The 14,983-nt window shown below is 47.3% G+C and overlaps 1 protein-coding gene across 3 annotated transcripts in view; it reads right to left on the reverse strand.

The window, feature by feature from the left end:
* Nucleotides 1–1,038: 1,038 nt before the first annotated feature.
* Nucleotides 1,039–14,983, reverse strand: part of SLC1A7 (solute carrier family 1 member 7) — a 30,851-nt gene continuing 16,906 nt past the window's right edge. Inside the window, exons 3-10 of one of the 3 annotated variants that reach the window (XM_075616358.1) lie at nt 12,683–12,725; nt 12,105–12,327; nt 8,967–9,066; nt 8,295–8,528; nt 6,650–6,844; nt 3,816–3,950; nt 3,502–3,595; nt 1,039–1,666 (exon numbers count right to left, since the gene is read on the reverse strand). In XM_075616358.1, coding sequence (XP_075472473.1) covers nt 1,469–1,666; nt 3,502–3,595; nt 3,816–3,950; nt 6,650–6,844; nt 8,295–8,528; nt 8,967–9,066; nt 12,105–12,327; nt 12,683–12,725 — 1,222 coding nt within the window. In that variant the 3' untranslated portion in view covers nt 1,039–1,468. Of the gene's footprint in view, nt 1,667–1,765; nt 2,160–3,501; nt 3,602–3,815; nt 3,951–6,649; nt 6,845–8,294; nt 8,529–8,966; nt 9,067–12,104; nt 12,328–12,682; nt 12,726–14,983 lie in introns of those variants that run through there. The other 2 variants (XM_075616357.1, XM_075616359.1) reach the window with 2 other exon arrangements.

Here is a 14,983-nt window from a genome sequence, read left to right on the forward strand (position 1 = left end):
GGCAGAGAGAGAGAGGCAGAGAGGCAGAGAGAGAGAGGCAGAGAGAGAGAGGCAGAGAGAGAGAGGCAGAGAGAGAGAGGCAGAGAGAGAGAGGCAGAGAGAGAGGCAGAGAGAGAGAGGCAGAGAGGCAGAGAGATAGAGGCAGAGAGATAGAGGCAGAGAGAGAGAGGCAGAGAGAGAGCGAGGCAGAGAGGCAGAGAGAGAGAGGCAGAGGCAGAGAGAGAGAGGCAGAGAGAGAGAGGCAGATAGAGAGAGGCAGAGAGAGAGAGGCAGAGAGAGAGGCAGAGAGAGAGAGGCAGAGAGGCAGAGAGATAGAGGCAGAGAGAGAGAGGCAGAGAGAGAGCGAGGCAGAGAGGCAGAGAGAGAGAGGCAGAGAGAGAGAGGCAGAAAGAGAGAGGCAGAGAGAGAGAGGCAGAGAGAAAGAGGTAGAGAGAGAGAGAGAGAGATATATATCAGGTTTGAAGCGGGAGATCTCCGGAGCTGAACCCAGTTAATTTCAGCTCCGGGGACCCCCCCCCCCGCTTCCTTAGATACAGACCTCCAAAGAGGGCGCCGGTATCTGTGCAAAATGTAAAGCTCCCGCGTCACGCGGGCCAATAGGAAGCCGCACCTGATGACATCACGGCTTCCTATTTGCCCGCAGGGCGCGGTAGCTTTGAAACGCCGCCATTACATGAACCCTGCTTGCCGAGCGACTACCGGCACCCTCTATGGAGCCTTCTCTGGAAGCAGGGAGTCCCCGGAGCAGAAATGAATGGGCTTCAGCTCTCTTTAAAGAAACCAGCATTTGAAGAATCCCCAACCTGCATCTTATCTTGCTTCTGAGCAGCGTCTGCGCTCCCCCCTAACAGGCAGCCGGGACCCTGCGCGGTGGTTGACTGAGCCCCTGATTTTGCCACCTGTGCGGAAGCAGGGATATCCTTAAAACCTGACCTGTTGCTGACCCTTGAGGGCTGGAGATGACCCCTCCTGCCCTCGTGTAACCTGTTCATGTTGTGCTGATCTGATATTACCTTTAAAAAGAAAAGGATATCTTCATTGTTTGCAGTTTTCACCTGTTTATTATTTCCCTAGCATCAGCTGTTACCATGTCAACCTCTCTTGTCTTGTGTGAGTGGGACTGACGGCAGCTATTTTAACTCCCCGGGGAGGCACATTTTCAGCCATTGATATCTTTAAAATTCCACTACAAAAAGGGTTAAAAACAGCAGCAAAGGACTTTTTGGTGGTCACATGAAAGGGGACATTTTTTTTTTTAATGGTGAGTCGAGCGGAGGTAAGATGTCACCAGACACGTTTCCAAGGTCACGCTGTAAGAAAGGGACAGGCCGCGGGTCTGACCTGTCCTCCACCATGTGACAGGCACTTCTCCTGGTGACACAGCCGGACATCCGTCCCATTCCATCTCCGCACATCTCTTATTCCAGCGGTGGGACGCGACGGTCTGCACGTACGAAGCGACCTCAGGTCACACGTTGGTCTCCAGCTCACTGATCTCGATGGTGCAGTGGTCTCTGCCCGTGGGTTTGTCCGAGGGCCCAGGCCGGTGAATGTCCGGTGTGCAGGAGGCGATGTGGTGACCGCTCGGGCTCCTCGCGCAGCCGTTCCGCTGGTACGCCATTATCTGATGGATGCTGAAGTTCTTCGTCTCACAAATCAGAGGAACCTGCAGGACACAGCACGGATCTTACAGCTGCAGTCCCACTTAGCAACTCAACAAGTGAAAGCACTTAGCCATCCAACAATCTCTCGATTGTTTTTAATAGATGTTGAATCCGTTACAATATGTTGATATAATTTAGATTTAAATTGCTTTTCCAATTGAGTCACAAGGGCACAATATGCAATTGCAGACTTTACAACACACACTGCTGCCAGGGAAGGAAAGTCAGAGTTATCTAGTGACTCCAAGGTCGCAGGGACCTCCAAGGTCGCAGGGATCTCCAAGGTCGCAGGCATCTCCAAGGTCGCAGGGATCAGCGCTGAATTATACAGCAGTTTTTAGAGGAAATAACGGATTTGAGAAAGATCAGCAAAAATACTGATTAAGTCTGTAATTGTTTTTTATTTTTTCAGTATAAGGCGCGACCTGGCTAAGTGCTTTTCCAACAGTTGCTCACACAGGACTGGGACTTTGTTTCCTCTTCTCACAGACATTCCTAATAGGAGAGGAGCATAGTAGGTAAAGCGCTGACCTCAGAAGTGGGAGATTTTGGTCTGAGACAGGGCAAGGCCTTGCGCAGGCCTCTGTTCCTCTCTGTGCTTTCAGGAATTATCTGCCCTGAAGAGCTTACACTCGTGTCAGCACGCGAGACACTGCCACTGGGCATCACAAAGCCACTTCAAAGACCAGTTGCTTCACCTCCTCCCATGTAATCCGTACCCCAGAAATGCCCCCTGTTACCCCCCCCCCCTTATAATTTGTTCTATACACAGGGCATATTAACCCTTTCCCGTGCATGACGTATAACTCTGGCAGTGAATAGGTTACCCCTGTCCCTCCCGCACCATTCTATGTCCAACCCCATGAGACATTACAGCTTCTTAGGGTTAGCCTTTCACATCCCGCGCCATAAAATGGCCTTGCGGGAGAGAAAGAGTTAATAACAAAAGCGCCTGAGAACCGAGTCCGGAGTCAAATACTTTCCAGATTTTCCTTTTCTAACTCGCAAAAGTAAAAATAGAAAAAAGCCAGACGGAGAGGGGGGGGGGGGGGAGAGAGAGAGGAGGGGAGAGAGAGGGGGGGAGAGAGAGGGGGGGGGGAGAGAGAGGGGGGGGGGGAGAGGAGGGGGAAATGAGAGGGATGAGGGAAAGAGAGGAGCGTGGGGAGGTGGGAAGAGAGGCAAGGGATAAAGTGTAGAGAACACAGGGAAAGAGAATAGGGGAGAGGCAAAGAGAAGAGAGGGGAGGAAAAGAGGAGGGGGTTGGGAAAGGGGAGGGGGTAGTGGAAGGTGAAAAGGGGAAGATAGAGGAGGAGAGGAGGTAGACGGTCAGCGATTTACACGGAAAAAATATATATATATACTTATACATATATACAGGTACACACTGCTCCGTGTATATTTGCACATACAACCACAGAAGCTTTGTGTATATCTGCACATATATACGCAGGTACAACTTTCTGTACACACATACAGGATATACACAGGTACACACCGCTCTGTGCTGTACACACATGCAGGATATACACAGGTACACACTGCTCCGTGCTGTACACACATGCAGGATATACACAGGTACACACTGCTCCATGTTGTACACACATGCAGGATATACACAGGTACACACCGCTCCATGTTGTACACACATGCAGGATATACACAGGTACACACCGCTCCGTGCTGTGCACACATGCAGGATATAAACAGGTACACACTGCTCTGTGCTGTACACACATGCAGGATATACACAGGTACATACCGCTCCGTGCTGTACACACATGCAGGATATAATCAGGTGGTTACCAAGCGCTCAGTGATGTGATTGATCTCCTCTTACCTCATCACTCTGCTTGGCGAAGTCTTTCCTGCACACGTGCGCCATTATACCGGCGGCCAGCGCGTCCCCCAGCACGTTTATCATGGTCCGGAATCTGTCCCTGACCAAGAAAACCAGTCCTATGAATAAAAGGATTATCCTTCCACCCACCCACACACCCCCACCCACACCCACCCCCCACCCCTCCCACCCCCAGAGACCCTATAACTGGGCATAGTCAGAGACCCCATAACTGGGGAGAGTCAGAGACCCCATAACTTGAAGAAAAGCCATACAGTACGTTGTTGTACAACACTGAAACACATCCCACTTACAGCGCCCAATCAACTGCAATAATTAGAGTGATGTCATCAGTAGGTAAGCCAACCGAAGTGAGCACAATGACCATGGTGACCAGGCCGGCCTGGGGGATTCCTGCAGCACCGATGCTGGCCGCTGTGGCTGTGATACTGTCAGACAAGGGCAAAGAGGTCGTTATTCCTACTTCCAGAAAACAGGACTGGGGGAGAGAGACGGAACACGCGAGATACACTGTAACATGTCAGATACACTGTAACACTGTAACAGACACCATGTCAGATAACATGTAATATGTGAGACACATGGTAACACACAAGATACACTGTAACATGTCAGATACACTGTAACAGACACCATGTCAGATAACATGTAATATGTGAGACACATGGTAACACACAAGATACACTGTAACATGTCAGATACACTGTAACAGACACCATGTCAGATAACATGTAATGTGTGAGACACATGGTAACACACAAGATACACTGTAACATGTCAGATACACTGTAACAGACACCATGTCAGATAACATGTAATGTGTGAGACACATGGTAACACGCGAGATACCATCAGGGTTGCCATGACTCCGGGTTTGATACGGAGACTTCGGGTTTCGGCTCGGTATCTCCGGGCTCCGGGTTAGTGCAGGGCCGGCTCGGTATCTCCGGGCTCCGGGTTAGTGCAGGGCCGGCTGGGATGTTTGGTGCGGGGCCTCGGCTCTTACCGTCACCTGCGGCGGAATCATCCCCTGCATGGTCCAGTCAAGATGGCACTGCGCCGTCAAATGGTATCGCGTTGCCATGACAACGGGATGTCACGTGACATCGCGACACCATGCGATGTCACGTTGTCATGGCAACGCGGCGCCACAGGGCATCCCGTTGTCAAAAAAGGCTCCGGGTTATTACTCATCGGAAGGCGGCAACCCTGGTAACGTGAGATATGTAGTAACACGTAATATACAATGTAACACAAGGTACGACGTAACATATGGGGTGCCATGTAACAGGTGAGATACAAAGTAACACGTGAGGTACCATGCAACATGTATGTAACATGCCAGATACAAAGTAATACAAAGGTACAATGTAACATATGTGTGATCATGTAACATATGAGATACAAGGCAACAGGGCTTAAGGAACGGGTCGGGGAGTAAAGACACTGACTCTTATGACAATGACACTGAGTTTGGAGCAGGGGAACCTGATTCAATTCCCGGTGTCAGTTCCTTGTGACCTTGGGCAAGTCACTTTATCTCCCTGTGCCCCAGGCAGGGGCGTAGCTATAGCCCGGGCAAAGCGCTCTTGGGGGCCTGCGCTACCCCCTGTCTGTGGCCCTGCTGACCATCTCTCTCTTCTTCCCCAGATAGAGGCAGGTGGGGGGAGATGATGGTCCGCGGCGCTGGCCCGCCCGGGTGAAGCAGCTGTTAGGAGTTGTACGGAGGCAGAGCAGGACAGCCGGGGAGGAGCAAAGTGTTTCTTACTTCCGGTGTCTATGCTGCTACAGCGCGCCCCTTCCCCAGCCGTCCTGCTCGGCCTTCATGCACCTCCTAACTCCTCTGCCGGCAGCTCATCTGCTTAACTCTGGCGGGCCGCCGTGTATCATCATATCCCCCCCGCCTGCTTTTATCCCCACCCTGTCCCACAGGTTGGCCTGGAGGGGGAGAGATATCCTCCAATTTAAATCCAAATCATATCCTATCCTGTCAATCAATCATAGATTGCAAGTGCTATGGGGCAGGGACTTGTGCCTGCAAAAATGATATGTACAGCGCTGTGTACACTGTCAGCGCTATACAAGAAAAAAAACAATGAATTAAATTAACATGAGATACCATGTAACACTACAAATATATTGTACCACATCAGATTAAATGTAACATGTGCGATACAATGTTCTGTGCTTCATACTATGTAACGTGAGATATAATTGCTCCCTATACTTCTCCTATTGCCCCATATACTCGCTTCCTATAACTCTGCAGAATTAAAATGCCTCTTTTAACATCAACTGAGTCGTAAAAACGCTCTTTTTGATACACAGACATGGGGGCTGGAAGTAGGGTTGTGGGGGGGCTGAAAGCAGGGTTGTGGGGGGAACAAGAAGTGGGGGGGGGCTGGAAGTAGGGTTGTGGGGGGAACAAGAAGTGGGGGGGGGGCTGGAAGTAGGGTTGTGGGGTGTGGCTGGAATTAGGGGTGGGTCTGTGCTAGAAGTAAGGTAGCGGGGGAGCAATAAGTGGGGTGGCTGGAAGTAGGAGTTTGGGGGTGTGGGGAGTAGGGTTGGCAGGTAGCTGCTCCAAAGATACTGGACACAGTGATGAAAGGTCCGATGCACTCGTGACACATACATACACACACGGTCGAGACCCTCACACCTCTCTCCGCTCCATGCTGTTTCGTCCTCTCCTTGGCCCCACTCTCATTACCCAGCAGCAGCCAATCAGGATGGAGGAAGCTGCCCTGCCCTCTAACAGCTGCCCTGCCCTGTTCATGGAAATCCTCCGGCCCCCCAAGCCGGAAAGGTCACTACGTACGTCCAGAGAGGTAATACCTGACACATACATGTCCAGTATTACCTCTAATTTTGTACTGGACAGAGTGTCCAAATACAGGACAGTCCGGTTCAATACTGGACACCTGGCAACCATAGACTGGGGAGTAGGGGATTGGGGTCTGGAAGTGGGAGTGCTGCAGTCTCCCCTAGGTAGGTATGGTAATGTATGTATAATACCTATTTTGTATGTGATGCACCCACTCCCCCCAAAGCCCCCCCCCCCCCACAGACTGCACGTGAAATACAGAGGTTTCCAGTGTTCCCAGACACGTCACATGGACCCGCTGACCTGATAGTGATGATCTGCCCAAAGTCCAGCTCATAGTTGTTCACTTGGGCGATAAAGATGGCGGCCACCGCTTCGTACAGCGCCGTTCCGTCCATGTTGATGGTGGCTCCCACGGGCAGCACGAACCTGGCGATGCGTCGGTCGATGTGATTATTCTCCAGCAGACACTTAAATGTTATCGGCAGAGTGGCGGAGCTGGCGAGACACGGACAGAGTGCGTCACACGGAGTGCCCGGGAGATCCCGTGCCGAGCACAATGTGACATGTAAACATAGAACATGTGATACAATTAAACATATACATATAAACATAGAACATGTTAAACATATACCCCCGCCTCCTAATTTCATGCGTTACGCACAGTTCTGATACAGTAACACACAAGTAGGAAAAGGTGCCCTCTAATGGTGACAAGTGTAACTGTTGCAAGACTAAGCAGCAGATCTAAACCAGACTTTATGGTAACCCATCACTGAGTGCAGCAGAGTATCGCTAGACATGTGACAATACAAGGACACTACAAAGCCCTCTGCGGCACCAGGTCGGTTTTAGAGTGGCATCTAATCAGTGGGATTACTGGGTCCGGGAGTCAGACCCCTGAAAGCTTATTGATTTTTAAACATTACAATGGGGAAAATCAGTGAGATGTAAATGCCGATTATATGATTTTATTTACAATTTTAGTAAAATATGTAGATCTGTTAGAAGGGAAAAGCCGAGCCCCACACAGGAGGCTCTGAAAACCAATATATCTCTAAAAATACAAATTAATGGAGAGTTTCACAATTAGTGTGAGCAGGGTAGAGAAGGAACCAGATTAATACAAATTGTCACTGTGTGGAAGGGGACCTTCAAGGGGCAAACGATAAAAGACGATCTTCCACCATAATTATTAATTGGTTTAAAGCACAAGAGGGAGACGTGAGTAACAGTCATGTCTAGGGTTTCCAGGCGGCTTCTCCAAAAATACTGAACACAATGGTGAAAGGTGCGACGTGCTCGAGAAACACACACCCACCCCTCTCACCTCTCTCTGCTCCATGCCATTTCCTCCTCTCCTTGGCCCCACCCTCAGGCTCCTAACACCTACTCCTGATTGGCTGCATTACTCAGCAGCAGCCAATCAGGGTGGAGGAAGCTACCTAGCCCCCTAGCAATAGCCCTGTCCTCTCCCTGCTCAGGGAAACCCTGCCCCCCCACCAAACCCCCAAGCCGGTCAGGTCACAATGTCCAGAGAAGTAATACCGGTATACACATACATGTCCAGAATTACTTCGAAATTTTTACTGGACAGTGTCCAAATACAGGACAGTTCGATTCAATACTGGACACCTGGCAACCCCAGTCACGTCCTGTCCCCTACATGGTGTCCCTGGTTTAACTATCTGGCAATGGAGTGGGATTCACACGCACTGCAATACTCCAGCTTATATATCGATATATAATCACACACAGTTATCAAGTATTACTGGGCTTTAAATCTACCTTCAGTAGGGTTTACACATATACCCATGTTCTTCCCAAACGTAACTTCTGGATGACGGATCTTACAAGACATGGTTTTAAGTTCTTAGCCCTGATGAAGACCCCCCTGTGATGGAAACGTTGTCCAGTAAAGTGACACATTGTATCCTCAGTATGATACCTGGACGATGTGGCCAGTGCTATGAGCAGGGCCTGCAGGATCCCTCGGATGAAGACAATGGGGTTCTTCTTGGTGATGAAGAGGTACATGATGGGGAGGATGAAGAGCCCATGCACCACCAGGCCACACACCACCGTGATGGCGTAAAACCCCAGCTTCTTCCCAATGGCCGTGGGGTCATCCATCTCCAGAATCTTCCCTGCGATGAGGAAGACGATACCAAATGGGAAGTACCTGCAGGAACAGGAGGTACGTGAACTCAGTGATCACAGAGTAGGGTGCAGAGACACTGAATTTCTCTTTACAAATGTCAGTGTTCGATACTGTTCTTTACACAGAGAAACGATTTGATTAAAGGATTCTCTCCCTTTATGTTCTTAAAATCTTAAAATTGCACAGATCAAGCTCAGAAAAAATCCTCAGTGTAGAGACAGTACCGCTATTTTTAATGGCACTTTAATATATGCTGAACTACAGGGTCCCCCAACACCCTTCTGCTCCCACGGCTGCGTCACTGTCGGTCACCGTTCGGATATGGCACAGATTTTCTCTGGACTCAAAGCAGCTGTTGTTTCGTTGCAGAATGATGCACCATTGAAATACCCCTCCCCCCCCCCCAGGTTATAAACAGCAGGGCACACAATGACATCACACAGCGAGGTCAGAACTCACCACACGGAGACAGCCACAATCTTCATGACGGATTCGTTCAAGCACTGGCAGAAGCTGACGAGAGGCACCCCGCTAGTGCCCATACGCCCCAGCATTATACCTGCAAGAAGCAGAGGCCCATATTTACTACGTGGTGCTGTCCCATAAGGCACTGGAACGCACCTTACAGCTCATTCACTTGAATTCACTGTGCTGTAAGATTGCTTCAGGTGGATTGTATGAAGGAAAGAAGGAAGACTCCGGACACCACTGGCCTGCAAGTAGACGTCACAGGTGGAAAACACTGTTGACAATGTCCTCCAATCTGGATTCCAGTGAAAGCGTTCCCACTGTCCTACAGAGCCGTGACTGCTAATGATATGCAAGAGATGTTCCTCCTGACAGCGCCCATCACAGAGACCCCTGATAGCTGACGCAGAGATGTGTGTGTAAGGGAGAAACACATATTTTGGGGTCTGGATGGGAGTAACGCCACCTTTAGGTAAGACACTCATAACGCAAGTCATGTATTTGAAGCTAATGCTAGGCAGTGCTAACTTAACACGGCGATGCCAATTTCATGCATAAGGCTGCGGACATAGTGCGGCAGCCCGTGCGGAGACGCGCTGAGGGAAAGCGGGTGCTTTCCCTGACCATAGTACTCGGGCCGTGGGGGGCGTTCCTGGGGGCGTTCCCAGTGACGTCACGGAGCTGGCTCACCCTCATTGGGCAAACCGCTCACGTGACCACCATGTCGCGCGAGAAATCAGTTTTAACTGATTTCTCGCGCATCGCGCCCCCTCCTGCCTCCGCCCCGCACACCGCATGTACGTGAACACTGCCTTAAGGCAGTTTGTTCGCTCAGCGGTCTGAGGTACCATGGACGCAGCCTTACACACAGTTCTGATACAGTAAGGCTGAGATTATAGTTACCGCGTGCACATGGCGCACGCCTGTCGCTTGCGCGAATGTGAACTCTGCTTCTCAGAGATGTTCAGGCGATGGGGAGGCGTGGTGTTAAGGCTATGCCAATGAGACGTAACCCTTTTCAACTTTTGGGTTATTATAGGTCATTTCACCATACTGCATACATTCTACCTCCATCAAAGGAGACCAATCCAGGTAAATAGCTAAATTACTATGAACATGGCACCAAATCCAACCACTCCATATGTAATATAACGATAAGGCAGTTCAACTTCCATTCTTTGTCATGCCTTTCGAACATCATTACATGGAATGCCAAAAATTGATGGACATATCTTTTTTCAACCTCATCTACTATGTAACTATGTAACTATATATAACAGCTGTTGATTTTTGCATATAATTGGCTTTGTTGATATGCGTTCCCCTCAGGGAAAAATAATGCCTGTTAATGATTTTCATAACGTCACGTTAATAGCACGGAGTTGAACGGAGGAGTGTCACAGGGACCAGTACTGGGGCTGAACGGGTAATACATTTAGGCATGATGCGAGCCAGATATATGGTGAAGAGTTCATCAATTTACACTTTTACAGCCCAGCAAGAACGTGCATGTAAAATAATGAGGATCAATTAATGGAATCATCCTGGGATCAAGAAGAGAGAGCGGTCATGGGGGATTTCCTATTGGATGCCCCAAAAGTCGGTAAACAATATGACAAGGCAGAAGGAAGTGATGTAAATGAGTACATGCTTTACAACAGGAAGTGATGTAAATGAGTAAATGATTTACAATAGGAAGTCATGTAAATGAGTACATGCTTTACAACAGGAAGTGATGTAAAAGAATACATGCTTTACAACAGCAAGTGATTTAAATGAGTACATGCTTTACAACAGGAAGTTATGTAAATGAGTACATGCTTTACAACAGGATCTGATGTAAATGAGTACATGCTTTACAACAGGAAGTGATGTAAATAACATTGTTGTTTAGCATGAAAAAATAGACATCTGTTCACGAAGTTCAACCTTTGCTGTACTTTATTTGGTGAAACACTCATCCTATATTTATAGTACCAATGATGCAGAGAACGGCAATAAAAAAAAGAACAACCTTTACCTATCCTGTCTATGAAGGGAAAATTATTCCTTCCTTACTACAGTAAATAGTAATCAGATCTGATCAATACTCTGGTTTTTAAACGTGTTCAGGATACAGTATCTCTTGCTTATTTTATTAAACAAGATCTACTATATATACACAGGAATTCTAACCTGCTTGGGCTATAAACAAAGGTATTCTAAGTATGAAAAAAAGCAAAGATGTCATAAGGGTCTTTTACAGCAGGGAGGAACGCGGGCAGAGTAGGTATGACAAGTGGTTCTTGTCTGCTATTTGTATGTTTCCATGTTTCTATTTGCTACCACAGACTCTGAGGGTAGTAACTTCCACCCATGATTCTGTGCCTTACAGTAGGAAGTAATATATATGTAACCCCGATACAGATACACTGCCCCCTGCCTGGCTCCTCTCCAAGGTGTGCTCAGCATGTGATTATTTATTGACATGGCCTAAGTCAATGACATTGGACTCTAGGGAGGAGGGACTAGAAGGAGACTATAATGGTCCCTGGCAGTGCGGCGCTGACCCTTAGGGTCCTCAGGGCAATTAGGAGTGATCAGGAGACAGTGTGGGAGGAGTGCAACTCATCGGAAGCTGGGCAACCAGATAGCAGAACGATTCCAGGAGTGGAGTCCGTGCAGACCACTTGTCTACCCCAAATCGGGGGGCGTGAGTAGCAACTAAAGGAGATCCACAGCACAAGACAAGTAAAGGAGTACCGAAGCCTTTGTAAAGCACGGGACTACTATGTTCAAACACTAATAGCTCCAATGGTGTGGCAGTACATATACAGGGCCGGGTGGTTACGGGGAGAAACACGGGTACACACCTGTACAGCGTCTAGACGGAAGTGTTTAGCTATATCTGTATACTGTGTATGTATGAAGGATCCTCCCACTTGGGGATCACATGTCATTTGTGTGCCAAGATAACTACGCTATAAAATATTCATGTGTTATTTACATCACTGTGGTATGTTTTCATTTATCTGACCTACGGCCACTTGTTGAGTAATAGTATAAGGAAGGAGGACTCAGGCCCCAACCTTAGCCGCGGGTGTAAGTCTACGGTAAAATAGTGGGGTTACATATAGATCTACGGCCTACCCATGGTGGCAGAGAATATGACAATGCCCAGCACGTTCATGCCGTCGCTGGTGCCAGGCTCTGACTTGTAGATGACATCCGGGGAGGGGGTGATGTCCAGGGCGAAGTTCTGGATGTGGGATCCATTCTCATCCTGGATCCCGTAGATAAGGATTCGGTGTGTGATACTCTCAGAAGGAGCCGTCTTCCCGGACCTCACCACGGGCACGTTCTTGGTGCGGTACTGAGAGAACACAGGAGGAAGCATCTCAGATTCCAAGGTCACAACTCCATGTCTAAGTTTTAACATTGTGTCCTCTAGAGACTGTTATATTGCCCATTTTAAGGTTGACATAGCTCAGCCATTTTTTTAAGGCAACCAGTGCCAAATAAGAGTGAAATATTTCAATAGTTCTAAAAACAGAAAAATCAGGAACCAAGAAATAACCAATCCCATTACACTTTTTTATGAATTAATTCATCCCTTACTCCTCGTTTCTGATTATGATAAATACAGTATCTAGAACTGATACAAAGCAGCAGGATACATTGATACTACAGTAAGCATCGCTCACGGTTACATAGAGTCCCTGATTTACCTGCTTGAAAGTTGCCTCCACGAGGTTCGATGGAAACATGTTCCTTGGGGACAGAGGAAAACAATCATTTTCAGTGATAATGAACATTTCTGTTTTCAGTGCTGGAGAGGCCCCACAACATACTCTATATATACTGCACTGCAGAGCCATATACAGCTATCTGTAGGCAAGGCAGTGCAATGTTTAGATTTTCTATACAATACATGGTGTGTGTGATATATATAGACAGCTCAACCCCCTTATAACGCTGCGCTTGGGGTCCAAAGAATCACATCGCGCTATAAGCGGATCGCGTTAGAAATAATGTACAATTGTATGCATTGTACAATAAAGTATTTAAGATACCAATAATCGTGTTGTAAAGTATTCATAGATACGGAAAATGGGAGCCACGCTTGCATCGCGTTATAAGCGGATTCGCGTTGTAACGGATCACGTTATAACAGGGATGAGCTGTATATATATATATATATCTTTGGAATTAGTTATATATAGTACATCCATCTATATCCAGCACAGTACATGTATATCCATCTGTATATAATACAATACATGTTTATTTATCTGTATATAATACAATACAGGTATATCTATATCTGTATATAACGCAATACATGCATAAAAATATATATATCTATATATATATCCCCACCCCTGTAGTTCCAGACTCCGTATATCTATCTGTATTCTGTGTGCAACAAGCACGCAGGAAGAATTAGCAGCATTTAGGTCAGTTTCAGATTGCTGTAGAAAGACCAGATCACATGGTCAGTGGAAAGATTATCTGTTATTCAGATTTGTGGAGGATTAAAGCATTTTGTTTCCTACAACTCACTGTCTAGTGGTGAAATGACAACAAGCCTCTGATGCAGGCGCTGGGAATCTTTCCAGGATAATGTCATACATTGTTACCTTGAGCCACCTTTTAGTCTGTCTCCACATTCTAATACTGCGCAGAAGCACTTGGAAAATGACACATTATTAGATTGGTCCGTGTTGGGACCAGTCAGGATTGCTCCAGAACAAGGCTAGCAAGTGAGACATCAAATGGACACTCCCCAACATAATACATGTAGCCATCAAATCGCAGGTCCATTTTTATTATGTGGTATTAGTTCATCTAGGGTTTGTTGTAAATTGTGATACGATTAAATGGACCAACAAGAGGAGGAGACCGGTGGGGTTTGGAAAGCTCTGTACACGTGAAGAAGAGACCTGTGAGGTTTGGAAAGCTCTGTACACGTGAAGAAGAGACCTGTGAGGTTTGGAAAGCTCTGTACACATTAAGAAGAGACCTGTGAGGTTTAGAAAGCTCTGTACATGTGAAGAAGAGGATTGTGAGGTTTGTAAAGCTCTATACATGTGAAGAAGAGACCTGTGAGGTTTGGAAAGCTCTGTGCATGTAAAGAAGAAAACTGTGAAGTTTGGAAAGCTCTGTACAAACGTGAAGAAGACCTGTGAAGTTGGGAAAGTTCTGTAGACCATGTGACATCTATCACCAGGACCAATAAGGCTTCTAGTACCTCATACTAAAGCATTGAACGACTTTCAGATCATGTATGAGGATCCTCACCAAGTCAAAGAGTCTTATTAGTATTAATAATAATAATAATAATAATAATAATAACAACAACTTTATTTCATATAGCACATTTTTCCCAATGGGAACCAAAGCGCTTCACAATTACAGTACAGCGCATCGTACGCAGACACAGTCCCTGCCTAGATGAGCTTACAATCTACATTTTCAGTGCCTGAGGCACAGGGAGAGAAAGTGACTTACCCAAAGTCACAAGGAGCTACAAACTCAGGGTTATTGTGTACAGAGTCAGTGTCTTTACTCACTGAGCCGCTCCTTCTCCGTATGTGGCTATGCCAAGAAAGTCACCCATTACAGCTGTGTTCACTTTAACATGGAATCGGAAATAAATGTAGATTTACACAAAGTGTTGCAAAAGACTGGTAAAAATGGTAGAGGACATGTCACATTGCTGACTGACTGGCAGATGTTTGAGTGTCACATGGCTCGATGTTAGACGGTTGAGTATCAAATGGTTGGGTGTTAGATGGCTGAGTGTCACATGACTGGGTGTTAGATGGCTGAGTGTCGGCTAATTGCACATGGCTGGGTTTTAGATGGTTGAGTGTCACATGGTTGGGTGTTAGATGGTTGAGTGTCACATGACTGGGAGTTAGATGGTTGACTGTCACATGACTGGGAGTTAGATGGTTGAGTGTCACATGGCTTGGTGTTAGATGGTTGACTGTCACATGACTGGGAGTTAGATGGTTGAGTGTCAC

This window comes from Ascaphus truei, chromosome 10 (assembly GCF_040206685.1).
Source record: "Ascaphus truei isolate aAscTru1 chromosome 10, aAscTru1.hap1, whole genome shotgun sequence".
Lineage (NCBI taxonomy): Eukaryota > Metazoa > Chordata > Amphibia > Anura > Ascaphidae > Ascaphus > Ascaphus truei.